This window comes from Triticum urartu, chromosome 7A (assembly GCF_056163025.1).
Source record: "Triticum urartu cultivar PI428250 chromosome 7A, HENAU_Tu73, whole genome shotgun sequence".
Classification (NCBI taxonomy): domain Eukaryota; kingdom Viridiplantae; phylum Streptophyta; class Magnoliopsida; order Poales; family Poaceae; genus Triticum; species Triticum urartu.
The window spans coordinates 606,411,738-606,439,569 of NC_141879.1; the positions used below are offsets into that span (position 1 = coordinate 606,411,738).

General features: G+C 49.4%; 3 protein-coding genes across 11 annotated transcripts; 2 read left to right on the top strand and 1 right to left on the bottom strand.

Annotated features, from left to right (window-relative positions):
• Window positions 1–831: 831 nt before the first annotated feature.
• LOC125519884 (disease resistance protein Pik-2-like) lies at window positions 832–19,459 on the bottom strand. Of its 6 annotated transcripts, XM_087536056.1 has the most exons (5): window positions 19,345–19,459; window positions 18,224–19,244; window positions 7,912–9,593; window positions 7,732–7,795; window positions 832–1,880 (listed from the first exon to the last, which is right to left on the bottom strand). In XM_087536056.1, the coding sequence occupies exons 2-4, from the start codon at window positions 19,180–19,182 to the stop codon at window positions 7,767–7,769; spliced, it is 2,670 nt and encodes an 889-aa protein (XP_087392182.1). In that variant the 5' UTR covers window positions 19,183–19,244; window positions 19,345–19,459; the 3' UTR covers window positions 832–1,880; window positions 7,732–7,766. The 6 variants fall into 6 exon arrangements, with proteins under 6 accessions (XP_087392182.1, XP_048540621.1, XP_087392181.1 ...); XM_048684664.2 differs by lacking the exon at window positions 7,732–7,795; XM_087536055.1 differs by having other exon boundaries at window positions 7,732–9,593.
• Window positions 2,198–5,575, top strand: LOC125519883 (uncharacterized). Its single transcript, XM_048684662.2, has one exon. It carries the CDS (start codon window positions 2,537–2,539, stop codon window positions 5,573–5,575), a length of 3,039 nt encoding a protein of 1,012 aa, XP_048540619.1. The 5' UTR covers window positions 2,198–2,536.
• Window positions 19,460–20,113: 654 nt separating the features above from the next.
• On the top strand, window positions 20,114–22,584 carry LOC125519886 (phospho-2-dehydro-3-deoxyheptonate aldolase 1, chloroplastic-like). Of its 4 annotated transcripts, none has more exons than XM_087536057.1 (6): window positions 20,114–20,320; window positions 20,428–20,703; window positions 20,920–20,958; window positions 21,466–21,563; window positions 21,692–21,768; window positions 22,069–22,584. In XM_087536057.1, the coding sequence occupies exons 1-2, from the start codon at window positions 20,114–20,116 to the stop codon at window positions 20,566–20,568; spliced, it is 348 nt and encodes a 115-aa protein (XP_087392183.1). In that variant the 3' UTR covers window positions 20,569–20,703; window positions 20,920–20,958; window positions 21,466–21,563; window positions 21,692–21,768; window positions 22,069–22,584. The 4 variants fall into 4 exon arrangements, 1 of the variants encoding a protein (XP_087392183.1); XR_007288357.2 differs by having other exon boundaries at window positions 20,184–20,320; window positions 21,441–21,563; XR_015611186.1 differs by lacking the exon at window positions 21,692–21,768 and having other exon boundaries at window positions 20,184–20,320; window positions 21,441–21,563.
• Window positions 22,585–27,832: the final 5,248 nt, after the last annotated feature.

Consider the following 27,832-nt stretch of genomic DNA (forward strand, 5'->3'; position numbering starts at 1 on the left):
TGCACTCTCATCACTGGCTAGGAATCCATCCACCTAATCATAACATTGGATTGATTGTAAAAAGAATCATTGAATAAACTTAATACTACTCCCTCCGTCCGAAAATACTTGTCATCAAAATGGATAAAAAGAGATATATCTAGAACTAAAATAACATGATGTATCATGAACCAAGCAGTAGTTGGATAGTTAGAGGGACAGTGGTATTCCCAGCCCAGCAGGGTTCAAGTCCTCTTAAAGCATTGCTACGGAAGAAGTCCAAGAAGTCAACTTAGTCGTAGGTGTTAATTTTATATCTTGTAATGATCCTGCCATAGTTCTAGATGCGTCATCTTTTATCCATTTCGATGACAAGTACTTCCGGACGAAGGGAGTACTTTTTATTTTCTTGCATCAACTTTAATAAAGATGGATGTGTGCATCACAATAATGCAGAGGCTGGAGATTTCAAACTCCTTTAAAGGGCAGCCCAGTGCATGTAGCTCCCCCTTGCGCAGGGTTCGGGGAAGGATTCGACCACTTTAGGTCTATTATACGCAGCCTTTTCCTACATTTCTGTAAGAGGCTGTTTTCAGGACTTGAACCCGTGACCTGATGGTCACAAGGTAGCGGCTTTACCACTGCGCCAAGGCTCCCCTTCTTCAAACTCCTTTCTAAAAAAAATCTTATGCTAAAAGGCCAAGATGCCATGGTTATGTAACAAAACAGTTGGCAGATCAAAAGGAATTTAAGCTCTTAAAATTATTCTTAAAGGATACTCTACATGAATTTAGAGCCCCGGGACATCCTGTTTTGTAAAAGCATTACAAAGCAATAAATTATACAAATAAATTGAGTAGGCTTACATAAATCATCATCATCATCATCATCAAGGTGTTACATCAAGCCGTGTTTTCTTCCTAATTGATATTACAGTATGGATATTTATACTTCATCAAACACTAGAGGAATACAATACATATATAAACCTTGATTTAACATGATACTCCATCCATCCGAAAATAAGTGACTCAACTTTGTACTAGCTTTAGTATAAAGTTAGTACAAAGTTGAGTCACTTATTTTGGGATGGAGGGAGTATTTGTTAAGAATGCAATGTCCAAGACATGTTGGCATATCCATTACTAATTTAGTTAACCATTTTTTACTGGATTTTAAAGCTGCTTCTCATGTATTATTTCTCGTGGAATAATGCTCTTATAGGTGGACTGGGCCCTCATGTATTTTTGTTTGGTCACCTATTTCAGGACTGGATACATATATCCGTTGTGTTTGTTCTTGGGATCACAGTCATCATTGTTTATGTTGTGTTTGCTGTAACAAGTAGAGGAACATTGAAACTAAAGTTTGATGGATCAGGAGAGAGTCACTGGATTTTGATGTACAGTCGATGCTGCCCAGGGGGCAAAGATGTTTATGTTGTGCTTCGACGTTGTCCCAGTACTGTGAGTGGAATCATCCCACTCGTAGTGGCACGATCTTTCCCTACACAAAAGTCTCTTAAAAGATTCATGGCTTAAACAAGTACTCCTAAGTGGCAGATGCTTGGTCACGGTCAGATCAGAACTATCGATAAAATTGCTAAAATAGTGGTACGCATGACTAGAAAAAAGTTCCTAGTCAGAACACAGAATCGCAAGCATGTTAGAGAAAACTGTGGGGAGCATATACGATCAGGAGCGAACAGGAGTGCACCGTACTGCAGCCCCTTTACGTCATATACACTAGATAATCAAAAGGCGGGCACATACATATGGTCGGAGCAGAGCTTACTGGCAGGTGGCAGCCACTTCAGTTCCATTCCACTCCGGCCTTCGCAGCAGCTTAACCACACTATATAGTACTCCAGCGCTGACAGACAGGATGCCATCGTCAAATGCCTGCACAGATTCAACCAAGTAATCATAATGTGCAGATGAAACTAGCAACACTACAACTCGCTTAAAATCAGAAGAGTATATGTACATGCACAAAATATGCTGCCCTGCAGGCTACCTACTAAAGAATTATTACCTGTGAAGTGAAGAGTCTCGACTTAGTACCAACACGTGACCTTTCAATGCGCTAGCAAGATACACCAAACTTTATTTGCTTCCTAAGAATACTCTGTCACAATGTTCCCTTTGTCACCTATTACTCTGGGACGATTTACATATGTCTTCACAGAGGACACCACTTTAGTCACCACGGCTGTTATGACCGGCCAGATCTATGGCCGCCGGGGGCCCACTGGACAGGCTTAAGGCCCAAATTATCTTAGTTTATTTTCAGATTATGATTATATATACAAGCTGTAAGACTATTTTAATGATTAAGCAATAAGACTATTCTATTGCCCGGCTCCCAGAGGAGCCGGAACCCTAAACCCTAGCTCTCTCTCCTGCGCCGCCGCCACCCAGCCAGAAGGACGGCGCCTCACCGCCAGCCGCCGCGTTCTAGCCCACGCCCCGCTCCCTCCTTTCCCTACCACCTACGATCTAGAGGAGCCCGAACCCTAGCTCCTAACACCTTGGTATCAGCCAACTCTGGTTCGACCATGTCATCCTCACCATCATCGCCGTCGCTGCCCGTGACCACCACCGCCGCGTCAGCGCCCCTCGCCACGGGGTCGCTGGTCCTCCCGTCCGCGTCGCTGGACCTCATCCCCGGCGCGTCACCCGGCCATCCGCCGGCCCCCATCACCACTACGCCGCTGTCGCCATCAACTCTACCGGCCCACTACACCCCGGAGGCCATGGCGGGGGTCCTCAACGACTTGGTCGTCGCGGTCCAGGGCATCCGGCTCTTCCTGGCCAGCCCGTACGGACCGCCACAGCCGCCCCCGCCGCCTGCGCCCTCCGGGCCGCCGACGCTTCTGTGGCACTCGGTGCCTGCCGCGCTCGCCGGCGGCTACCCGGCGCTACAACAGCCGGCCGCTCCAGCGCCGGCCTGGCCACACTGGCCCGCGCCAGCACCCGCGGGATCGGCCGCGTCCGCCCCAACCCTGTGGCCGGTCTGGTCTGCCTCGACCCCCTCCGCGCCGGCTGCGCCAGCCCCCACGCCGTCCCCACCGCCTACCGCCGGCCTGAGTCAAGACCCTTCCGGGGGGCTTCCGATCCAGCAGGTGCGGTTTCCACCGTCGCCCTCTCCGATTCCGGCTTGGCTCACCGGATCGTCGCCACCGCCGGTCTACACGGAGGCCGGCAAACCGGCGGTGCCCACGCTACAGTTCGGCGCGCCGTCCTCGGCCCTTCGCATCGACGAACCGGTGGGCACTGGCGCATCGACCCCGACACCACCTCGCTTTGCCCGGATCGACTTTGCCACGTATGATGGCTCGGAGGACCCTCTTAACTGGTTAAACCAGTGTGATCAGTTCTTCCGGGGACAGCGCACACCCGCGTCCGAGCGCACTTGGCTCGCGTCATACCACCTCCGGGGTGCCGCCCAGACATGGTACTACGCCCTCGAGCAGGACGAGGGCGACATGCCCCCCTGGGATCGTTTCCGCGAGCTGTGTCTCCTTCGCTTCAGTCCGCCACGGCGCGGCAGCCGCTTGTCCGAGCTGGGCCGCCTACCCTTCACCTCCATGGTCCAGGATTTCGCCGACCGCTTCCAGGCTCTGGCGTGTCACGCACCGGGGGTGACAGCACTACAGCGGGCTGAGCTTTTCGTCGGCGGCCTTCCCGACCACATCCGCGTGGACGTCGAGATGAAGGGACCCCAGGACCTGCAGACGGCCATGTACTACGCTCGGGTGTTCGAGCAGCGCGCCCAGGCCTTAACACGGCCCGCACCACCTCGGGGGAGCCGAGTGCCTCCACGACCACCGCCGGCCGCGCCGGCCGCACCAGCTTCTGCAGCCGCCTCACCGACGGCCACTCCGGCCGCGACGCGGCCCTTCCGGCGCCTCTCGCAGGCCGAGCAGCTCGAGCGCCGCCGCCTGGGGCTGTGCTTTAACTGTGATGTGCCCTATGCCCCGGGCCATGTCTGCCCGCGCATCTTCTACTTGGAGACAGTCGACGAGACCGAGGATGCTGCCACCGACGAGGGACTCGGCGACCCAGCCGCCGCCGAGGTCGCGCCGGCACCCGCGCCTGCGCCGGCTACGGCCCTTGTCGTCTCCCTCCACACGTTGGCCGGCATCCGCAATGAGCGGACTATGCTTATTCCGGTCACGATCCACGGCGAGACTCTGGTGGCTCTCTTAGACACGGGCTCTACACATAACTTCCTTCCGGAGGCTACTATGCGGCGCCTTGCCCTACAATCGACGGGAGGGGAGCAGCTGCGGGTCACCGTCGCTAATGGCGACCGCCTTCGATGCCATGGGCTCGCTCGGGGCGTTCCCATTACTATCGGCGACGAGCACTTCACCATCACATGTGCCGACATCGACTTGGGCTGCTTCGACTTCATCCTCGGCGTCGACTTTTTGCGGACTCTCGGCCCCATCCTTTGGGACTTCGACGCCCTGACGATGACCTTCTGGCGCCTCGGCCGCCGCATCCGATGGGAGGGCGTTGGCGGCACCCCGGCGTCGCCCCCATTCCAGCTAGCCGCGGCCACCACGGAGGCCGAGCATCCGCTGCTGGATCACCTCCTGCAGCAGCACGGTGATCTTTTTGCGGAACCCCAGGGCCTTCCGCCGGCCCGGGTCTACGACCACCGTATTCATCTCCTGCCGGGCTCGGCTCCGGTGGCAGTACGACCCTACCGGTACCCTCAGTTGCAGAAGGACGAGTTGGAGCGGCAGTGCGCCATCATGCTTGCCGCGGGCATTATCTGTATCTCTACATCACCCTTTACGGTGCCGGTCCTCCTCGTCCATAAGTCGGACGGAACTTGGCGTTTCTGCATCGACTACCGCGCCCTTAATGCTCTCACACTTAAGGATAAGTTTTCTATTCCGGTGGTCGATGAACTCCTGGATGAGCTACATGGTGCGCGCTTCTTCACCAAACTGGACCTCCGGTCGGGATATCATCAGGTGCGCATGCATCCCGACGACATCGCCAAGACGGCGTTCCGGACCCATCACGGCCACTTCGAGTTCTTGGTGATGCCCTTTGGCCTCGCCAATGCCCCGGCGACATTTCAGGCCTTGATGAACGATGTCCTCCGGCCCTACTTACGTCGGTTTGTGCTCGTTTTCTTTGATGACATTCTTATCTACAGCGCCTCTTGGGCAGAGCACCTCCAGCATGTGGCCATCGTCTTCAACAAGCTTCGGGCGCATCATCTTCATCTTAAGCGCTCGAAGTGCTCGTTCGGGACACCTTCGGTCGCTTACCTCGGCCGAGGGTGTGGCCATGGACGCCGACAAGGTGGCGGCCGTCGCCGCCTGGCCCATTCCGCAGTCTCCGCGGGCTCTTCGCGGCTTCCTTGGTCTTGTCGGGTACTACCGGAAGTTCATCCGGGAGTTTGGCCTTATCGCGGCCCCGCTCACGCGTCTCCTCTGCCGCGACGCCTTCTCTTGGGATACGGAGGCCACTTCAGCGTTCGAGGCCCTCAAGGGGGCCCTCATGACGGGACCCGTACTACAGATGCCGGACTTCGACTTTCCCTTCACCGTCGACTGCGACGCTTCCGGTGAGGGGTTTGGTGCGGTCTTGCACCAGGGCGATGGACCCCTCGCTTTCTTCAGCCGCCCCTTTGCTGCTCGCCATCTTAAATTGGCGGCGTATGAGCGTGAGCTCATTGGGTTGGTGCAGGCAGTACGCCATTGGCGGCCCTATCTTTGGGGCCGTTCCTTCCAGATCCGCACGGACCACTACAGCCTCAAGTTCATGCTGGATCAGAGGCTCTCGACGGTTCCCCAGCACCAGTGGATCAGTAAACTATTTGGCTTTGATTTTACCGTCGAGTACCGGCCGGGTCGCGTCAACACCGTCGCCGACGCCCTATCTCGGCGTGACGCCGATGTGGACGATGGGGCGGCGGAAGGGGCTGCCTTCTGCATCATCACCGGGCCCTCTTTCGCCCTCTACACCGACATTCGCCGGGCGAACGCTGCCGCGGCCGACGCCCTCCTCCTGCAGCAACAGCTGGCGGCGGGCGAGCTAGAGGAGCCGTGGCGTCTAGCCGACGGCCTGCTTCTCCACGGGCGCCGCGTCTTCGTTCCGGACCACGACGATCTTCGTCAGCAGGTGCTGCGTCTCGCCCACTCGGCGGGCCATGAGGGCATGCAGAAGACGCTACATCACCTCCGCGCCGACTTCTACATTCCAGGTGACCGTGCCCTGGTCCGCGACTGGGTACGTTCTTGTGTGACGTGCCAGCGCAACAAAACGGAGACCCTGCGACCAGCTGGTATGCTTCAGCCCTTGGAGGTCCCGTCTCAGGTTTGGGCGGACATCTCCATGGACTTCATCGAGGGCCTTCCCAAGGTGGGCGGCAAGTCTGTCATTCTCACGGTGGTCGACCGCTTCTCCAAGTATGCTCATTTCATCGCCCTTGGCCATCCATATTCAGCGGCATCTGTCGCGCGGGCCTTCTTCGATGGCATTGTCCGTCTCCACGGGTTTCCTTCTTCGATCGTCAGTGATCGAGATCCTGTGTTCACGGGTCATGTATGGCGCGACCTCTTCCAACTGGAAGGCGTGAAGCTCCGCCTGAGTACCGCCTTCCACCCTCAGACAGATGGCCAGTCGGAGATCGTTAACAAGGTGATTGCCATGTATTTGCGTTGTGTTACAGGTGATCGCCCTCGCGCATGGGTGGACTGGCTCTCGTGGGCAGAGTACTGCTACAACACCTCTTACCACTCTGCCCTCCGTGCTACGCCCTTTGAGGTGGTGTATGGCCGGCCGCCCCCGCCGATTCTGCCGGTTGATCCAGCCTCGGCACGGACCGAGGCAGCCGGGGCTCTTTTGAGGAGCCGTGATGAGATGCTTGCGGAGGTCTAGCAACGACTCCTCCAGGCCCAGCAGTTGGCCAAACGATACTATGATGGCCACCATCGCGAGGCGGAGTTCGCGGTGGGTGATTGGGTCTGGCTGCGTCTACTTCATCGCTCTACGCAGTCGTTGGACCCCCGCGCGAGGAAGAAGCTCGGTCCTCGCTATGCCGGTCCCTTTGCTATCCTGGAACACATTGGCAAAGTGGCGTACCGTCTTCAGCTTCCGGCAGGTGCACGGATCCATGATGTCTTCCATGTCGGGCTGCTCAAGCCTTTCTGCGGCGATCCACCCGCGGCACCACCGGCGCTTCCGCTGCTCGCGGACGGGCGTCTCCTTCCTGCACCAGAGAAGGCGCTGAAGGCTCAGCTGCGCCGAGGCTCCTGGTACGTGTTGATTCGGTGGGCTGGATTACCAGAGGAGGACGCTACTTGGGAGCAACGCAGGAGTTCCGCCAGCACTACCCACACTTTCAGCTCGAGGACGAGCTGTTTGCGCAGGCGGGGAGAGATGTTATGACCGGCCAGGTCTATGGCCGCCGGGGGCCCACTGGGCAGGCTTAAGGCCCAAGTTATCTTAGTTTATTTTCAGATTATGATTATATATACAAGTTGTAAGACTATTTTGAGGATTAAGCAATAAGACTATTCTATTGCCCGGCTCCCAGAGGAGCCGGAACCCTAAACCCTAGCTCTCTCTCTCCTGCGCCGCCGCCACCCAGCCGCAAGGACGGCGCCTCACCGCCGGCCGCCGTATTCTAGCCCACGCCCCGCTCCCTCCTTTCCCTACCACCTACGATCTAGAGGAGCCCGAACCCTAGATCCTAACAACGGCCGATAGGAATAGATGTTACCAAAGAACTCTATCTCCTTCAGCTTCAGAAGGTTCTCAAGACCAGAGATCCCGTGCTTGGGTTCCTGTAGGAATGACAATGTAAGCCTTTCAAGACACGGCACAGAACCATCCTTGAAGCACACCTTGTCAATGTTCTCCAAGTTGTCAATAACCAATAGCTTGACTTTCAAAAATTTACCTTGCGGGAATATGAGGCAGTCATCGGCATATGATTTGTGATACAGCTTGAGGCAGAGCAGACTTGGCAGATCTCCAAGGACGTCTATGGCGTCAGCGTGGAGCCCGTTGTTGCGAAGAGTAAACGTCGAGACGTTTCTAAGTGATGCTGCCCACAGAGGCAAGCGCTCCAGCTTGCCCGTCAGGCCAAAGCTTGTAACCAAGAGAGGGGGTGACTCCACTGAAGATAGCATTTCCTCCGATGAGATGCTTCCATCTCCATCAAATATTTGAATGGAAAGCGAGCGCACAGAGCCTGGCAAATTTCTTAATGATTCCAGACAAGGTTTCCAGTTTACCTCTACCCCATGGAAGAGAACATTCAGCTTCTTTAGATTTCTTAACAAGCTTATCTCCTGGAACACTGATGGGTCCTTTTTTATCTCTATATGGCATACTGATTGAAGGGATGCCATGTTCATGAGAACCCCAGGTGTCATTTCTAGACCAGAGGATCTTCTGAAGGACTTCACACTACCTGTCCTAGTAAGATGTGTCTTATGTCCAACTAACAAATGCTTCAGACGTACCAGGCTCTTGGCACTACTTGGTAGCTTCTTGATAAGTGTTTCTCTGATATCTAGTGTCTCCAAGTAATTTAGATGACCTATGAATCTCGGCAATTTGGAAATACTGGTATTTCTGAGGCTTAGGTATTTCAGTTGGAAAAAATTACAGATACAGTCTAAATCCTTGTTGCTCAAGCAGCTACTGCCTTGCATATCCAACACTCTTAACAGCCGCAAGTGTGCGAAGAAGAATGGGATTTCCTCCATGGAAGGTGACATTCTAAATGTGCGAACATGAGCTACACTAGCACTTGTTCTCTGCACTAAGTGGCTACTGCTCTGGAAGGAGAGGCGCCGGATTTTGTCATGGGAGTCCAGTGTGGTTCCATTTTCACAGAAGTAGGATGCAAAGTTCTCCTCAAGTGACTTGGACATGATGACTTCAACCATTATATCATGAACTCGACAGCTTCTCACCTTACCACTCCAATCAATTTTCACAGGATGCACCATGCTTCTGGCGACGAACTCATCAAAGTATCTTTCAGCAACCTCCTCCATACTAAGTCCATGTTTTGCGGTGACAAATCCTTCGGCTATCCACATTCTCACCAAAGGTCCCCTCTTGATCACATAATTTTGAGGAAAGATACTTAGATACAAGAAGCAAGCCTTCAGATGGTATGGCAGATCATTGTAACTCAAAGATAAGACTAGCTTTGTCCCTTCCAGAGTTGGATTTATTTCAAGTTCAGAGCCCAAGTTATCAGAAACCTTCTGCCACTCTTGTTTGGTTCTGTTTGGTTTGCTAGCGAGAAGGCTACCAATGCTGACTATGGCTAATGGTAACCCCCCACATTTCTTGAGTATGACATTTGAAACTTCTTCCAACTCATTGTTTGGCAATCCATCTACTAAGCCAAAGATCCTCTTGAAGAATAGCTCACGTGATGCAATCTCAGATAGGCATTGAATTTTGTAAATCCGATCTTGGGAATGACAACAACATGTATTAGCGACATCCTCGTTCCTGGTGGTCACTATAATTCTGCTTCCTTTTTCATTGTTAGGAAACACACATCTGATGTTCTCCCATGCTGATGAAGTCCATATGTCATCAAGAATCACAATGTACCTACAATATGAAGTTCACAATACTAAAGTCACTGGACAATATTTTAGAATCAAAACATCCAGTATTCAGGAGATGGAGCACATGGATATAAAAATGAAGTACAATTAATTGGAATATAATTTTTATCCAGAGCTACTTAATGCAAAATAACAAACACAACAGGTAACAGAGATATATGAACGATACAGCCCAGAAGATTTGAACACCAAATAAAGAGAGGTCTTTATGTGGTTTTAGAGTTTAATGATCAAAACTACACTCTGAGTAGGGGCTAAGGGATAAAAATTACTCCTTTTCCCTAAACTATATTAGTAACTAAGCGTACTCACGTCCAAGGACTATACCATCATCAAAAAAATTGATAGATTTAGTTTTGGACACTAACTAGTCATGTCCAAAGAGCAGAGGCCAGGCTATCATGCCATGGATTCACTCGACCAGGGAAAAGAAAAGGAAACTTTCTTTTAACTCGAGGAACATGTGCTCCCTCCGGGTTTTTTACTTCGCATATTAGTTTTGTCTTAAGTAAAATTTGTAAATTTTGACCAAATTTATATTAGAAAATCTCAGCACCTACAATATCAAATCATAGACATGTTTGTTAGGACAATAAGAACATTGCTTAATAACGAAAAGAAAAAGAACATTAAAATTGCCTTCAATCCTTCATTGCTTATGACGATTGAGGAGAGCCATGTGCAGAGTGGACCAATATCGTGCTAGGCCGTGTGTATCATCAGCATAATGACGTCACATGCTTAAGGCTACTAAGGCCTTATACAATGCAGGGTGCTTACGGGAGATGGTTAGAAAATAAACTAGTGTTTCTTTAAGCACCGGTGTTTATTTGTAGAGGGTAGATGCTTAATTAGGTGCCTCTCCTGTAGAAATAGACACTGGTGCTTCTGAAAAACCTGATTTATTTTTTTAAGCACCTAGCATTGTAGGTCCTGTGAACAAAGAGTGGTGAACCAGATATCAATTGGGTGAAAAAGGAACTCATCTTCTCCCGATGCAAACACAGCCACACCTATCTTCTGAAACATCCGTCCAGGACAATCTCGAGGGCATCTCGAAGGGAAAATCCTCAATTGTCCACCCCATTTTCCCATTTTGTGGACAAACGGACAACGGGGGGTGGAGACTTTACCATGGTAATACAAGGGATTCCCCCATTTGTGCACACATTTCATCGAGCAATCGGTGTGCGCCATTGAGCGTCGACCGGGATGAGCAATGATAAGGCCACGCCGCCACAGGCATTGCCTTGCACGTCGCGGTACCAGCACACCACTGGCATGCCGTCATCATCTCCCCGGCGAGCATGCCCTCCGCCAGCCCCCACAGAGCACGCACAGCAGCACATGTAGCAGCAAGCAAGCACAGCAGCTGAGGACGAGCCCGTCCTCGTCCATGCCGGGGAGGCCGTCGCCACCGCGCGGCGCACACCCAGTCCGGACGACCCAGTGGATGCGGCTGACTCGCGCGTAGCGCACACCCAGCTCGGCCTTCGGCCTCCTCCCGCGCGAGCAGCACGGCCACGCCCCGCGCACGCGGCACGCCTGCGAAGTGCTCGACCTCCCATGGAAGCATGGAGCTGCCACGGGCGATCTGGGACGAGCGCGTCCAGCTGCGCGGCGCAGCTCGCGATCGCGACCTGCTCGACGAGGGACGACGACCGGTCACAGGAGCATCGCCTCGCAGCCGCTAATGCCGGAGCCCCGCCTCCAAGCCCCCCACGGCCAGTCAGACGCCTAGGTCCTCGTCCGATTCGAGCTCCGCATCACCGGCGTTGGCGCGTCGAGCTCGGCAGGACGAGGGGCCGCCTGCGGGAGGGGATATGGTGGCCCGCGGCACGGGCTCCGGCGATGCGCGGGCCGGCCGCGAGGTCGTGGGCGTCGCTGTCAGGTTGGGGCTGCGGGGGAGAGCCGGAGTATAGCTGGCCAAACGGGCCGGGCCAAACAGGCCAGCCCGCGAGCACGCCGGCCCGGCCCGCCATGGGCCAGGCACAGCACGGGCTAAATGGGTCGTGCTCGGCACGTGGCACGCCTTAGGTCGTGCCTGGGCCTGGAGCCTGGGCACACGGGCCGGCACTGCACGGCCCGCTTATTTTTTATATAATTTTTAAATCAATACATATGTTATATGTATACCTAAAATATAGTCTAATAGGTCTAAAAATCAGTCCAACATGCTGAAAATGTGCAGCCCAACATGCTAAACGGGCCAACAGGCCGGCCCATTATCAGGTCGTGCCTGGGCCAAGGAGCAGCGCCCGTGGGCCGGCACATCGCGACCCGACTATTAAACGTGTCACGGCGGGCCGTGCCGGGCCAAGCACGACTAGCACGGGCCGGGCCGGGCCGGCCCGTTTGGCCAGGCCTTAGCCGGAGAGGGAAGGTGAGGCCGGGTCGTGAGGCCTGAGTGGACCGTGGCTGAGCGGAGAAACAAATTGGGAAATGGGCCGTCGGCTGAAATTCGTTACTAAGATTTTTTTTAGCCCATATATTGGGAGCCACTGGCTGTAGTGAACGATTTTTTTCTAGAGGTTTATATAGAAGCAACTAGTTGGCGAGCGCATTTTTGGGAGGCTCGCAGTGATCAGTGTTGCGCGCTCTCAGCCGTCGTCACGTATAGCGCTTTGGATACTTCCTCCAAATTTTTTCGCAAACGTTTTCAGTTTTTTAAATTGTTTTCTTTTTTTGCCTTTTGGTTTTTCATTGGTCTTCTTTAGCTTTTGCATCAATTTTTTTTTCAAAAACACTCTTTTTGTGTGAAAAAGGCATTTTTTTGCTTTTGCGAGAGCCACGGTTTTGCTTTTGCGAGAGGCACAGTCATGCTTCTCGGAAACAAAAAACGTGTTTTATGATATTTTTTTCCCTTTCGGCCGAGGTATGGTTTTGCTTTCGCGAGGGGCACGACCGTGCCTCTCAGAAAAAAACCGCGTTTACTGTTTTCTTTTCTTCCGCGAGAGGCACGGTTGTGCTTTCGCGGTTGTGCCTCTCGGAAAGGGAAAACACATTTTTTTCTTCCGTGAGAGGCACGGTTGTGCTTTCGCGAGAGATACAGCCGTACCTCTCGGAAACGAAAAAAAATGCTCTCTATGTTTTTTCTTCCGCGAGAGGCACGATTGTGATTTCGCGAAAGGCACGGTCGTGCCTCTTCCAGAAAGAGAAAAAACCGTGGTCCCGGGTTGTTTTTTTTTTAGAAAAAAGACTTCGTCAAAACCCATCAACATGGGATCTAATTTTGAAAATCTTGATGCGAGGAATCCAATGATGAAAATGATTCGAGATTTGGACGCACGGTTTAAGAGATAAGACGTTTTGAATAAACAAATCTATGAATAAAGGGAAAACTCCCAGGTTGCGACAAGTGATGCACATGCAGCGCGTCACCTGTCACAACGTGGGGAGGTGGGAGTGATCTTTGCAAGGAGTACACCATAATTAGTGATTTCGGGTTTTTATTGTCTTTAGTCGATTTAAATAATTTTAGAAAATTTTGACCATTTTTTATTGTAAATACTTTTAAAATATAAAGATATTTTGAAAAACAATTCAAAAAGAAAGGGAACATTTTTTAAGAGGTGGATATTCTTGGAAGAAATTAACATTTTTTGAAATTTTGTAAACATTTTTTTGGACTGTGTGAGCATTTAAAAATGAAGAAGCAAAACCGGTAAAGAAAAAAAATGAAAAAAGGGGCTCGAAAACTTCTAGAAGGTTCCCATAATTGGTTTCCTATAGAAGCTACAACAGTTAATATCACGGAACCTCACTATACCCTGATCCGGAGATGAAGGTGGTAACATGTGGAAGATGGAAGACAAAACGTTTTCTTGGGGTGACATGGATGATTGGGTGGTGGATTCCATCACGAATGGGGCGAAGCCTTGTGATAGCGGTGGTGGTGATGGCGGTGTTGGAGACATCGTTGGTGGTGTCAGTCGTGGACATGGTCGCGGTGGTGGTGGTGATGGTGGACATGGCCAAGGCGATGGTGGTGGCCACGAAAATGCCTTTGTTTATTGACTTGGATGTTAGGTCGCCGTGAAGTGTTGTACTCGTCCTTAGGGCTTAACGTTATGAACTTTTTGTGAACTTCATGTATGTCAGATCTTGTGAATATCATATACTTACCATGTGTCATGAACTTTATGTATGTGAAATGTTATGAATGTCCTTATGATATGTCGTGAACAAAAGTATGTGTTGTGAACTTTATGTATGCCAAATTTACTAAAAACAAGAAATTTCAGTACACGACGCCTTGGTAACAAACATGCTATCTATCATGGTGCCTCGGGAAGGAAGAACAGAGGCATGGTCGGGTTTCAATTATAATTGTCTTGAAACTATTTCAACTAAATTAATACCTCTTTCGTCAAAAAATAAGTGCCGCTGATTTAATACAAATTTATTCAAATATAAGTGTCGCTGATTTAATACAACTTTGTACTCCCTCCGTCCCATAATATAAAAGTGTTTTTTACACTACACTAATGTGAGATTAATGAGTTGGGTATATGTGAGTTGGAGGGTTTATGCGAGGATCTCGTTCCTGTGAACCTTCTACATGAGGAGACCTTGGAAGAAGAGGGGCATGCGGCCACTCTGTCATCACCTGTAGGTCTCGGCGAGGACACTAGTTATGCGGACTGTATGATCCTCCCTCAGGCACCAACGCGTAAACGGCAAAAAAAGGTGTATGGCCTTTCTGCGGTGCGTCGAAGTGCTAGGCTTAAGTTTAAGAAAAAAATTCATGACGATTCATGAGAGACATTTTTTGGAATAGCAGAGGTCTAAGGGACTTGGCTAAGCGTAGGTTTTTGGCGGATGCCTCTCGGGATTACAAACTTGATTTTATTGCGTTGTTAGAGACTGGTAGGGATAATTTTACTGCGCAATTTCTTGGAACGATCTCAGGTGGTCTTGACTTTGATTGGCATTGTTTGCCACCTCGGGGCGGATCCTCCTCGGTGTCAATTGCGAGTCTCTGGAAGTGCTAGATGTATTATGAGGGGAATTTGCAGTTAAGTTCCATGTGCGGTCGAAAACTGACGGGTTCAGGTGGGCTTTAGTGGCTGCGTATGGTGCGGCACAGCCTGAGCTAAAACCGGACTTCCTCACAGATTTAGTTAGGATTTGTGGGGATGACAACCTACCTATTCTCGTTGGTGGTGACTTTAACATTATTAGAAGACGAGAAGAGAAAAATAATGACAATTTTGATGGCAGATGCTCTTTCATGTTTAATGCGATTATTGAAAGCCTGGACCTGCGAGAGATTGATCTCACGGGGAGGCAATTTACTTGGGCAAATACTCTTCCAAATCCGACGTATGAAAAACTTGATAGAATCCTCACAAGTATAGAGTGGGAACAAAAATTTCCTCTAGTGACGGTGCAGGCATTACAGAGGGGGATATCTGATCATACACCCCTTCTTGTGGACTCTGGTGAGGCGGCTCACCAAGGAAACAAGAATGTTTTCTCTTTTGAAACTGCGTGGTTCAAGAGAGAGGATTACCTTGAGTTGATCACAAGGGAATGGGCGGCGAAACAAAGGGGAGAGTCAAATATTGATCGGTGGCAGTATAAGATTCGACATCTTAGACAGTTCTTGAGAGGATGGGCTAAGAACAATAGTGGTGTTTACAGAAAAGAGAAAGAAAGATTGTCAAAGGTTATCAATGACCTTGACATAAAAGCTGAAAGCACTGCGGTGGATATGGATGAGCGAGTGTCTAAAAGAGAAGCTGAGGTTAGTTTGGCAAAGCTTCTTAGAGAAGAGGAATTGAAGTGGGCACTTAGAGCGAAAGTGCGCTAGGTTGTTCAAGGTGATAACAATACTCAGTTTTTCCATATGATTGCCAACGGGAAACATAGGAAAAAGAGAATCATTCAACTTGAACAAGATGAGGGTACGATTGTTGGTCATGAAAATTATAAAATGTATATCACCAACTATTTTAAGAATCTGTTTGGGGCCCTAGCTGAGAATTATGTCGCCCTCGATGAGAGCATGGTGGACGACATTCCTCAACTGAGGGATGAAGAGAACGAAGTGATCACTGCACCTTTTTCTGAGAAGGAGGTGTTTGACGCGATATCCCAAATGGAAAATAATAAGGCACCTGGTCCGGATGGATTCCCAGATGAGTTTTATAAGAAATGTTGGGGTATTATTAAAGGCGACTTGATGCCCATGTTCCAGGATCTGTTTAATGGCCACCTTCGGCTTTTTAAGCTTAACTTTGGTACTATCACGTTGTTACCAAAGAAGGCGGAAGTAATTCACATTGAGCAATTCAGGCCGATATGTTTGCTCAATGTGAGCTTCAAGATTTTCACAAAGGTTGGCACAAACCGTCTGACTCAGATTGCCCATTATGTGGTACAACCAACCCAGACCGCCTTCATGCCAGGTCGACACATTCTTGAGGGAGTGGTCGTTCTCCATGAGACCTTGCACGAAATTCACTCGAAGAAGCTCGATGGAGTGGTCTTGAAAGTGGATTTTGAAAAGGCATACTGTTTGGGGTGTGAAATAGGCACGTTACCCTTCACGTATTTAGGGATTCCGATTCATCACCGCAAGCTCACTAATAAAGAATGGAAATGTATCGAGAATCAGTTTGAAAAGAGGCTGAGTTGCTGGAAGGGTAAACTTTTGTCTTATGGAGGAAGATTGATGCTTGTTAATTCTGTACTTACAAGTATGCCCATGTTCCCCCTCTCTTTCTTTGAAGTCCCGGTTGGGGTACGGAAAAGATTGAATTTTTATCGATCTAGATTCTTTTGGCAAATTGATGAGAATAAAAATAAGTATCGATTGGCAAAATGAGATGTAATTTGTAGACCAAAGGACCAGGGAGGCTTGGGAATTGAAAATTTGGAGGTGAAAATAGGTGTTTACTTAGCAAATGGCTATACCGTTTATCGATAGAAAGAGATGGAGTTTGGGCTCAGATATTGCGTAACAAATATCTCTATGCCAAAACACTAGCCTAGGTTACGGCAAAACCGTCTGGCTCACCGTTCTAAAAAGGGGTTATGAGGACGAAAGTAGCCTTCTTCAGCAGGACTAAATTTATCGTCGGGAATGGACGGGATACTAGATTATGGGAGGATACTTGGTTAGGCAATGCACCGCTGGCCTTGCAGTATCCATCCTTATACAACATTGCACAACGGAAAGAGGTGTTCGTTGCTACAGTGTTGGGTTCCATTCCGCTTAATATTCAGTTTAGGCGGTCTGTTATAGGTGAGCGTTGGGATAGATGGTTACATCTTGTGCATCGATTAATGGAGGTTAACATTTCGGATGTACCATACACTTTGCAATGGAAGCTTTCCAGGTCAGGAGTCTTCTCGGTTAAATCCATGTACACGGATTTCATTAATACCGGGACTATCCCGAGGACAGTACATATTTGGAAAGTTAATTAAGGTGCCCTTGAAGATAAAAATATTTATGTGGTTTGTGCATAAGGGTGTCATTCTTACTAAAGATAACTTAGCTAAGCGTAAGTGGGAAGAAAGTAAAAGATGTTGCTTTTGTGATCAAGATGAAACAATAGAACATTTATTTATCAAATGTCCGCTTGCTAAATTGCTTTGGAGAACTATTCACGTTACTTTCAACATAACTCCACCTCTCACGATATCACACTTGTTTGATAACTGGTTGGCTGGAGTGAAGCCAAAGTCCGCGGCACATATCCGAGTGGGAGCATGTGCATTACTTTGGTCTTTATGGAATTATCGCAATGACGTTGCCTTCAACAGACAAACCATTACCAACTTTTTGCAGGTCATTTTCAGAGCGTCTACTTGGATCCGTACGTGGTCATTACTCAGCCGTGCGGACCACAGGAAGCATATGCATATTGGGTGCAGCCGATGGGAGATGGTTGCACGGGATACATACAACCGGTTTGGATGATGGTCCAATAATAAGATAGGCGTTCAGTCTCCTAGTCTTTATGGCGCCGGTTGTGATTTTTATTTTTGGCCGCTTGTGGCTTTTCTTTGTTTAGTAAGATCTTTGTTTCATGTTGAGACTTGTTGTTGGAACCTTTGGGAAACTTAATTTTAATAAATGGCTGTGTGCATAGAGATGCAGAGGCCAGGGGTACGCCTCCTTTTCGAAAAAGAAAAAAAAACTAATGTAAAAAACATTTTTATATTATGGAACAGATGAAATAGTAAATTTGTATTGAATCAGCTTATTTTAGGACGGGGAGAGCAATAAATAACTAGTAAATTATGATGATTGTGTACAAAATCTCGCTAAAACCGTAGCGCCACGAATATGCAAATTTTGTTTGTGTATACTAGTATGATATTTGCGTCCCTTGACAACAATTACCTAGGCAAAAGTAAGTTGAAAAAGCTAAATTACCGATCCATCTTACGGGCCTGTTCCGGGTGTAAAAGCAAAAACTGGTGTATTTTTTACAGCCCGAAAACGGCGTTCCAAGCACCTAGTCGAAGCCCAGCTGTTTTCTTTTACGGAGGGGATGTTTTACAGGTGTAATGGGCTGAAAAACGACATTCCAAGCAGGGCCTTAATGCCCAATAGTGCGTGACTTGGTCTCGGTCCACTGATGCGGATGTACGTACCTTTTGTCTTGCAGGTAAAGTTTGAGCTTGTTGGCCAGCAGCGCCGTTTCCCAGCTCTCCGCCCCGTGCAAGCTATCATCCATGGTATCGTCGCCGGCAGCCAGGCGCGGCCGCTGGATCAGTTCCCTGAGCATGTGCAGGAACAGCGCCCTGACGTTTAGCGTCTGCGACACGATGAGCAACGGGGAGCACTGAAAGTCAGCGCTCTTCACCCGCGGGTTCTCGCACACCATCCTCGCCAGCGTGGTCTTGCCGAGCCCACCGAACCCGACGACGGCGAGCACCCGGAGCCGCGCGTCGTCCTCCATCAGCCAGCCCACGAGCTCGTCCCTCGGCCCGTCGATGCCCACCAGCTGCGCCTCCTCGGTGAAGAGGGCGTGCAGCCGCGGGTCCAGGCGGCCGGAGACGCCGGAGCTGGACGCGTGGCTGCTGGCACGCCCGAGCGCCGTCTTTGGCGGCAGCACCCCGTACCTGGAACGCCGCTCGCCGGCGTCCCTGGCGCGAGTCTTCAGTTCTTGGAGCTGGGCCGCCATGCGCCGGTGACGGCGACCACCACCGCCTGATCCTAGCGTGGCGAGCAGACGGACAAAGCGGCGGAGGGACGCCATGACGGCGCCGCCGTCCCTGTCGAACGGCTGGCGGCCGCGGACGTAGTCGTCGATGCAGTCCTCGGCGTCGTAGGCGATCTCCCTCACCTGCTTCACCCAGACCCGGACCTGGTCGTCGTGGCCGTCGGACGATTCGGCCAGACTACGGAGGAAGGCGGTCATGCTCTCGAGCTCGTCCTTGATGTACTGGACCTCGCCGTGGAGGCGCTGCACCGGCCAGCTCTCCTGCGCGAGGAGGCCGCCGAGCTTGCACAGGAGGCCTCGCACGGCGCCCTCGGTCAAGCTGATGATTGCACCCTCCATTTTCCAAACTGCAGCTTCTACCTTCCAGCCAGTATATTTATAGCGCATTTAGCACTTGCTGTTTCTTTAAGGAAAGTAGCGCCTGGTTTTCAAGGCAACGTAACCACGCTCTGAAAAAATGTGCAATGTTACCAATCAAGGTGCGCGGATGGAGTGTGTGCTCGCGCATGCCACGTCGGAGCTGGACAAGCGAGACAAAAACGCACGCACCTGTGTATTGGCCAGAAAAATAGTGTCGTTCCCAAGTCTTCCTTCCCCAGATGCAGCCGCCGTCTTCTCCTCTTTCCCACGCGAGCTCTCTTCTATCCATGACCGGCCGGGCCAGCTAGGGTTACCACCCGTCTCTCCCTATCTATGACCGGATCCGCGGAGGTGGCCATCACATGCCATCTATTGACGGGCGAGGAAGGCTCATCGCAGCAACGACAACGGAGAGTTGCGGCCATCCACTGGCGACAAGTGGACTGCCCCCTCCCCCAACCCACTCTCCCCTGCGGCGGCTTCCTTCGCGCGCCCCGCCATGACCTCGCCATTTCGTTTGGATTTTGGGGGTGGTCTTCAAGCCGGACAGAGTCTGTCGATGGCGCCGACCTCGGCTGATCCATGGACGTTTTTTTTTTTTGCTCCTATTATGTGTGGATTTCGGGGGTGTACTTGCCCGTTGGATGCCATGTGTTTGTTTACACCATTTTCAGATTTAATAAGAATTAAGAAGAAGAGATTCAAGTGCTTGTACTCCCAAATCACGTATTGAAAATTCGTATAGTTTCCTGAACTTTTCCCTGAAAGTGTTATGTATTGTTTGACGTTTTCAGATGCAAGAGGCAGACCAACCAAGGACAACAGAACATGGTTTTCGCCAAGGCCTCGCTGGCGTTGCTGGCCGTGAGGGAAGCAACGTGCTCAGCAGTCCTATCCCTAACTTCATGATGATGCTTCTATTAAGTTCATGCAGTAACACAAATATTGTGTTTGTACCATGTATTGTTTGCTTGCCTACAAACAGATGGTTGGTGTGCCTCCTGTCTGTCGTACGGCGCCGCTACTCCGGCCACTGCGCCTTCAGGGAGGGGACTGCGCCGAGAGCTTCAAGGAGTTCAAGGCCAACAACATCCGTGGCACCTTCCCTGTCCTGCTCCAGATGGGCAATGTCCTCGTGTTCGGCGGCCATGTCCCCATCGTCAAGGTGCAAATCGATTGCCCAAATCAAATTGAATTGAACCAGATACGCCTATTGGTCATTTGATTTGTGAGATCTGATCCTATCTGTTTCCTGTTCTTTGCGCATAGTAGGTGGGGCGGATGGCTGGCCAGTTCACCAAGCTGAGGTCTGGTAACTTTGAAAAGAAGGATGGGGTTAAGCTGCCCAGTTACAGGAGAAAAAACGTCAAGGGCGACGCGTTTGATCTGAAGGGCCGTGTCTGTCCCAGATAGGATGATCAGGACGTACGCGTAGTCGGTGGCGATGCTCAACTTGCTGCGTGCTATCGCGACAGGAGGTTACATAACTATGAGGCGGGTCATCCAGTGGAACCTTGATTTCATGGATCACAATGAGCAGGGAGACAGGTGAGAAAAATTATGTCTTGCTATTGCAAATTTGTAGTAGAATTTTGTTGCGGTACGCTGTAGTTGTTGTCCTGTTTAAATATCCCCTATTGATTTTCTTGGGCATATCTCTTTATCATGATAAGGCAGGAGATAGGTGTTTATGTACTCTTATGTTCTTATTACTGGGACGATGTTCATCTAGTGGAATCTTATGAAAGCTTCTCGATGAATCAGATTCTTGATGCTCATTGGGGTGCCATGACTGACAGTGATGTAAGTTCTTGCATTCTTCTGTCATAGAGTTGTTCTGTCCAAGAGCCCTGAAGTGTACTTGAACACAAACTGATAAAATATGTTTGCATTGAACTAGAACTGCAACTTCAATACCCATTTCAAAAATAAGTGACATAATTTTGTTTCTTTAGCCTATAAGGGTTTTGGAACTTCTCATCATCTCTTATCCGACATTTTTCTAGCACGTTGTCTAATGTGTTGTTGAGACTCTAATTAGATGCATTAGTGATTTTCTTTTGAAGCATCACTACTGATTTTTAGAAGAATGCCCACCACGATTTGTCAAAATGACATGCTGAATGTGCTATGCGTTTTAGTAATGCCTCTTCTGATTTTCACCCAGAGTAATTCCGTTTAGTTACACCTTTACACTTTCCTAGATTTCTCCATCGAAGTTTTATGACATTTCTATTGATTCGGCTCTCTATTCCATAATAATTTCTGTAAAATGGCTTACACAGATTTTGCTTGAGCAAAATTTCACAGGCCCTCATCGTCATGTCAATCAAACTTTAATTGAGGAAATGCCAACAAAGGAGATGTTCCACAAGCACTGACAAACAGGCGAGTAGACAAACCAACGAGTAAGTTTATTTGTCAATGCAATGATGTTATGTCATCTAGGGTTATATTAGGAGGATCTTATGTCTGATGCTTACTTTTTTTTTAGTAGCTAATTGTACTTGACATGGGTGCTTTGATTGCTTGACAGTTGTACTTAAAAAGTCACATATTCTGATCCGCATGTCATTACATTCAATGGCGATATTCACGCTATTGTCGGGGCAGGTAGGAAGATATATAGATCTTGATTTTCATGAGCTCCAGTTCTATGGTTCTAAGCCTTTAGATGTTGTCAGTTTGTGAAGTTTATGACAATACCCTTTTTTGTGTGCTCTGTTTGACTGTTTGTTCTCATCTATTTGCCTTACATAAGATGCGCTAGGTGCATATCATGAAATATGAAGGGCCGATAGAAGCTCACTAATTGGCTGGAATTTGTGCAATTCTTCTTTTCTCTTTTGTAACTACACTTATAATTCATGCCCTGCTCCCTTTATGTTTCTTACCCTCAGACATCATTTTCAGTGCTGGACATTTTCTTGCGCCATGAGAGTGGTCTTTTGTGGATTTGCTATGCTGGTTCAGACGTTGTGAGCCTTCATCGAGCACACTGGCCTTGGGTGCGAGCGCCGGCAGCAACGGCATGAGGTAAGCAACCTTGATCAGTGTTGCGTTGTACATTTTGACATGCTTCCATGCAACAATCAGGTCCTGATCTTTCTATGCACCTACAAAGTGCACACCATCATATTGACAAATTATACGGTGTTTGTGCCATAATTTGTCAACTTGGATATGGACGGGTAGCAAGACAAAAGGATCAAAAGCCTGTACACATATGATTGGGACTAGCGAATTCACATATACAAATATGTTTCTAGAGCAAGGCTGAGAAGCTCCTCACCCACAACCATTTATCATTTTTAGTTAGTTATCACAAGGATGATGATTCAGAAGTTTCTAGGATGATGGGACTTGAGGCCAAACCATATATGTTTACTTTCAACTTCTCTTGTTGTTATTATACCTAAATTTTTCTTATATGTTCGCGTTTGAGCACTTGTGATCCTCATAATAGCAAGTTTGTCATAAATTCTAGAACCCCTTTGGAGGTTGAAGTCAGCAAAGATAGCGTATTCACCTATATTCAGATAATTCAAATAAATTTACATTAGTGCCATCAAGGATTACACTAGACGTGTCAATGTGGATAAGCAAGATAGGTGCGCACATGACCGCGTCAAGAGACGCGCCCGGGGCGCGTCCCAGCCACTAGTGTTTGTCAAACCAAGCATGATGTACTAGGTCCGTAATTTGTTTTTCCATCCTCTTGCTGGAAACTTCTCAGTGCGTCAGGATATCGCTATCACTAGTCGTCCTTAGGATGCTAAAGAACAATTTGTTTAGAGAGTGGAAATGGCATACTATTTGATCTTCTGAAAGGCCTACGAAATAATGGAATTGACTAATTGTCGTATCCCAATGATGCTTCGAGCTTAAGTCTAGTGGTAATAATAATAGAGAAATTCAGTAAGTCAGGACACTAACGTAGCTACTTGTCTTGAGATGTACCTTACCGAATTACTTATACCGTAAGAGTATTTCCAGCCGTTCGCACCCCCCCCCCAGGACGCATAAAAATCGCCCCCTGGGGATGAGCCGGCGATGAATCAGCGCTGGGGGCGGTTTCGCGCCCAGTCGTCGCCCCCAGGCGCCGAAATTGGCCTAATTTTCAGCCTCGTTTCGGCGAATAAAGGGCCCATATGGGCGACAATAGGCCCATATTCAACGTGGTTCGCCGTTGTTCGGCGTTCAATTATGCACATAAATTTTTTTATCACATATTTCATCACAAAAATATCAAATACTTCAACAAAATAGTACAACAACAAATAGTTCAATACAAATTATATAGTTCAACAAATAAAAACTCATATTTCATCACACGTCGCGCCCGGCGTCGCCCTTGAGCCTTCATAGATGCTCTATTAGATCTTGCTGTAGTTGATGATGCACCTGTGGGTCTCGGATCTCCTGACGCATACTGAGATAGGCAGTCCAGGTTGCCGGTAGCTGGTGATCAACTTCGGCTAGAGGACCCTGTCTGTAGTATGGTTCAGTGTCAAACACTGGATCTTCTTGCTCGCTCTCGATGATCATGTTGTGCAAGATGACACAGCAAGTCATAATCTCTCACATTTGATCTTTCGACCAGGCTTGAGCGGGGTACCGGACAACAGCAAATCGAGATTGGAGCACACCAAATGCCCGCTCGACATCCTTCCTGCAAGCCTCCTGAACCTTCGCAAACCAGGCGTTCTTGCCTCTTGGCACAGGGTTTGAGATCGTCTTCACAAATATCGACCATCTCGGATAGATGCCATCAGCTAGATAGTACCCCTTGTTGTAGTGCCGCCCATTGATCTTGAAGTTCACCGGAGGAGAATGACCTTCAACAAGCTTGGCAAAGACAGGAGAGCACTGCAGCACGTTGATGTCATTGTGAGTTCCTGGCATACCAAAGAAGGAGTGCCAAATCCAGAGGTCCTGTGTGGCCACCGCCTCAAGCACCACACTGCAACCGCCTTTGGCGCCTTTGTACATCCCCTGCCAAGCAAATGGGCAATTCTTCCATTTCCAATGCATGCGGTCGATGCTTCCAAACATCCTAGGAAATCCTCTTGCTGCATTTTGTGCTAGGATCCGAGCAGTGTTTTCCGCATTGGGTGTTCTCAAGTATTGTGATCCAAACACTGCCACCACTGCCCGACAGAACTTGTAGAAACACTCTATGCTGGTGGACTCGACCATGCGCCCATAGTCGTCGAGTGAATCACCAGGAGCTCCATATGCAAACATCCTCATCGCTGTCGTGCACTTCTGGATGGAGGTGAATCCAAGAGCGCCGGTGCAATCCATCTTGCACTTGAAGTAGTTGTCGAACTCCCGGATGGAATTCACAATCCCGAGGAAGAGCTTTCGGCTCATCCGATAACGGCGCTGAAATGTTTTCTCGCCGTGAAGTGGAGCATCGGCGAAGTAGTCGGAGTAGAGCATGCGGTAGCCTTCGAGACGATGCCGGTTCTTTGCTTTCACCCGCCCAAGCGCCGAGCCACCTCGCCACGGCTTTTCATTGCTCGCCAGCAGCTGGGCGAGGGCGGCGAGCACCATGAGATGCTCTTCTTCCTGGACGTCGGCCTCGGCTTCCCCCTCCAGCAGCGCGGCGAGCGCTTCCTCGTCATCCGAGTGCATCGCCGAGGAAGGCAAATCGCCGAACACCTTGCGCTTGATGGGCGTGTACCCGCCGCTAAACCACGCCTCCGCGGCCGGAAACGACGGCCAGAAACGCCCACCTGCTGTTGGAGGGGCTGCCGCGGCGAAGCGCTGCTATTTTTCCGGTGGGGAATGACTATCTAGCGGTGTAGGGCGGCGGGCGGCGTTGGGATATAGCTACTGGTGGCTGAGGGCGCGGGGGGTGGGAGGCGAGTCGGGGAAGAAAAGCTTGACTTTTCCCCTGACGGTGTGGGCCAGCCACGCTTTTCCCTTGCGCCGGAGCCCCCAACTGCTCCCTAGTGCCCCGGGTTCGGCCTGTGACCGCCAGGCAGAAAAAGGGCCGAACCGGCGATTTTCGGTGTCCTGGGGGCGCGACTGAGCCATTTTTTCGGCGCCGGCGCCGAAAAAGTGGCCTGGGGAGGCCTGTTGGGGGCGCGGCTGGAAATGCTCTAAACTTCCTACTACCACGGGTCCATGGCACTGGGATTCTTCGCAGAAGAAGTAAAGCTTTTTTTCTTAAAAGATGGCCTATTCTATTGTAAGCTTTGAATAGAACTATTGATATTGATTTGTTGGCCGCATATAGCGGTATATATAAGAGTTTACAAGCCAAATAGGCCTATTACAATACGACTAGGACTAGATTACAATACGATTAGGACTAGATAACATGAGAGCCAAGTAATAGTCTAACATCCCTCGTAGTATCAACGAGAGGCTCGACAACGTTGAGACTGGATCGAATATTACAAAATGAAGTAGATGGCAGTCCTTTGGTAAAAATATCAGCAAATTGAGCCGTAGAAGGAACATGGAGCATCCGAACTTGTCCAAGAGCCATCTTCTCGCGAACAAAGTGTATATCAATCTCAATATGTTTAGTCCGGCAATGTTGAACAGGATTTCCAGACATGTAGACAGATGATATGTTATCACAATAAACAATGGTAGCATGTGCAAGCGGTCGATGCAACTCCGAGAGCAACTGACGAAACCAAATCATATCAGCCACAACATGTGCAACAACACGATATTCAGCTTCAGCGGACGAGCGGGAGACGGTTACCTGCCTTTTCGAGGACCAAGAAATCAAATTGTCACCAAGAAAAACACAGAAACCGGATGTAGATCGTCGAGTGTTGGGACAACCAGCCCAGTCTGCATCAAAATACGCGATGAGAGAGATGGGGGATGAATTGTTTATGTGGATACCATGATCAAGAGTACCTTTGAGATACCGAAGGATGCGTTTGATATGATTATAGTGAGGAGTTCGAGGATCATGCATATAGAGACAAGCTTGTTGGACGGCAAATGAGATTTCAGGATGAGTAATGGTAAGATACTGGAGAGCACCGGCAAGACTACGATAGAGAGTAGGATCAGAGAAAGGATCACCATTGGCAGAAAGTTTGATACTAGTGTCGACAGGAGTATGGGAAGGATGACAGTCTAGCATACCAGCACGATTGAGAAGATCTATAATGTATTGACGCTAGGAAAGAAACAGACCAGATGAATCATGAATCACTGCAATACCTAAAAAATGATGAAGAAGACCAAGATCGGTCATAGAAAATTCAGAATGTAGATGAGTAATGATGCGGTCCAAAAAAGATTGAGAAGAAGCAGTGCGAATGATATCGTCAACATAAAGAAGTAAGTAGGCAATGTCAGAATTATGATGGTAGACAAAGAGAGAGGCGTCAGAAAGAGAAGGAATAAAGCCTATGGTTTGAATAAAGGAAGAAAAACGTTGAAACCATGTATGTGGAGCTTGTTTGAGACCATAGAGAGATTTTTGAAGAAGACAAACATGGTTGGGATAGGAAGGGTCTTCAAAACCGAGAGGTTGCTGACAGTAGATGGTCTCTTGAAGAGAACCATGAAGAAAGGCATTTTTGACGTCTAATTGGTGAATAGGCCAGGTGGAGGAGACAACAAGGCTGAGAATAGTGCGTATGGTACTGGGCTTAACTACAAGAGAAAAGGTTTCATCGTAATCAATGCCATGCTGTTGGGAATAGCCACGACATACCCAACGTGCTTTGTAGCGGGAAAGAGTACCATCGGAGTGAAACTTCTGGCGAAACACCCACTTGCCAGAGACAACGTTGGTGTTGGAAGGGCGAGGAACAAGCTGCCAGGTATTATTTTCAGTAAGGGCCAAAAATTCTTCTTGCATAGTTACAGCCCAATTAGGATCGAGAAGCGCGGTTTTGTATGATTTGGCAACTTGAGACAGGGACAGTGTGGCATGAAGGTTGAGACGGTCGATGGGTTGACGAAAACCCGATTTGGAACGAGTGCGCATAGAATGATCATTGACTGATGGGATAGTGGGAACAACGTGAATGGGAAGAGGAGCTATACTGGTGTCCGGCGCAGCGGAAGATGCGAACAATGGAGGGGATTGTGGTGGATCGGCATGTGTGGGTGATGGTGCTGGAGGGGATGATGGTAGATCAGCATGTGTGGGTGATGGTGCTGGAGGGGATGATGGCAGATCAGCATGTGTGGGTGATGGTGCTGGAGGGGATCGTGGTGGATCGACATGTGTGGGAGTCATCGGTGTATCAAAAAAATAGTGGCGTTTGGTTGGTTTGGTGGAGAAGAGGTATTTAGAGATTGAGACATCAGGAGAGGAGCATAGAGAGGGAAACGGGTAGGAGGGAGGCTAGGTGTGGAAGTAGTGGTGTCGGATGGAGTAGTACGTTGAGCAAATGGAAAGATATGTTCGGCGAAGGTGACATGCCGAGACACAAGAACCCGACCGTTGTATAAGTCAAGGCAGCGATAGCCTTTGTGCTCATCCGAAAACCCGAGGAGAACGCACGGGAGAGAGCGGGAAGAGATCTTATGAGCGGCGGTAGCGGAAGTGTTAGGGAAACAGAGACAACCAATAACACGAATGTTGGAGTACTTTGGATGGCAAAGAAACAGAGAAAAATATGGGGTGATGTTGGGATTGGCTTTGGTAGGACGGACATTGAGAAGATATGTAGCGGTGTGGAGA

What these genes read in the sequence shown, in the direction of transcription:
- LOC125519883 (XM_048684662.2), top strand. Translation starts at nt 2,537, where the DNA reads ATGTCATCCTCACCATCATCGCCGTCGCTGCCCGTGACCACCACCGCC.
- LOC125519884 (XM_048684665.2), bottom strand. Translation starts at nt 19,182, where the DNA reads ATGCGCTATAAATATACTGGCTGGAAGGTAGAAGCTGCAGTTTGGAAA. An exon ending in CTTTACCTGCAAGACAAAAG is followed by an intron (nt 9,594 to 18,223) that starts GTACGTACATCC and finishes TTCATATTGTAG; the next exon opens with GTACATTGTGATTCTTGATG. An exon ending in GATAGAGTTCTTTGGTAACA is followed by an intron (nt 2,200 to 7,725) that starts TCTATTCCTATC and finishes AGATCTGGCCGG; the next exon opens with TCATAACAGCCGTGGTGACT.
- LOC125519886 (XM_087536057.1), top strand. Translation starts at nt 20,114, where the DNA reads ATGTATTGTTTGCTTGCCTACAAACAGATGGTTGGTGTGCCTCCTGTC. An exon ending in GCCATGTCCCCATCGTCAAG is followed by an intron (nt 20,321 to 20,427) that starts GTGCAAATCGAT and finishes TGCGCATAGTAG; the next exon opens with GTGGGGCGGATGGCTGGCCA.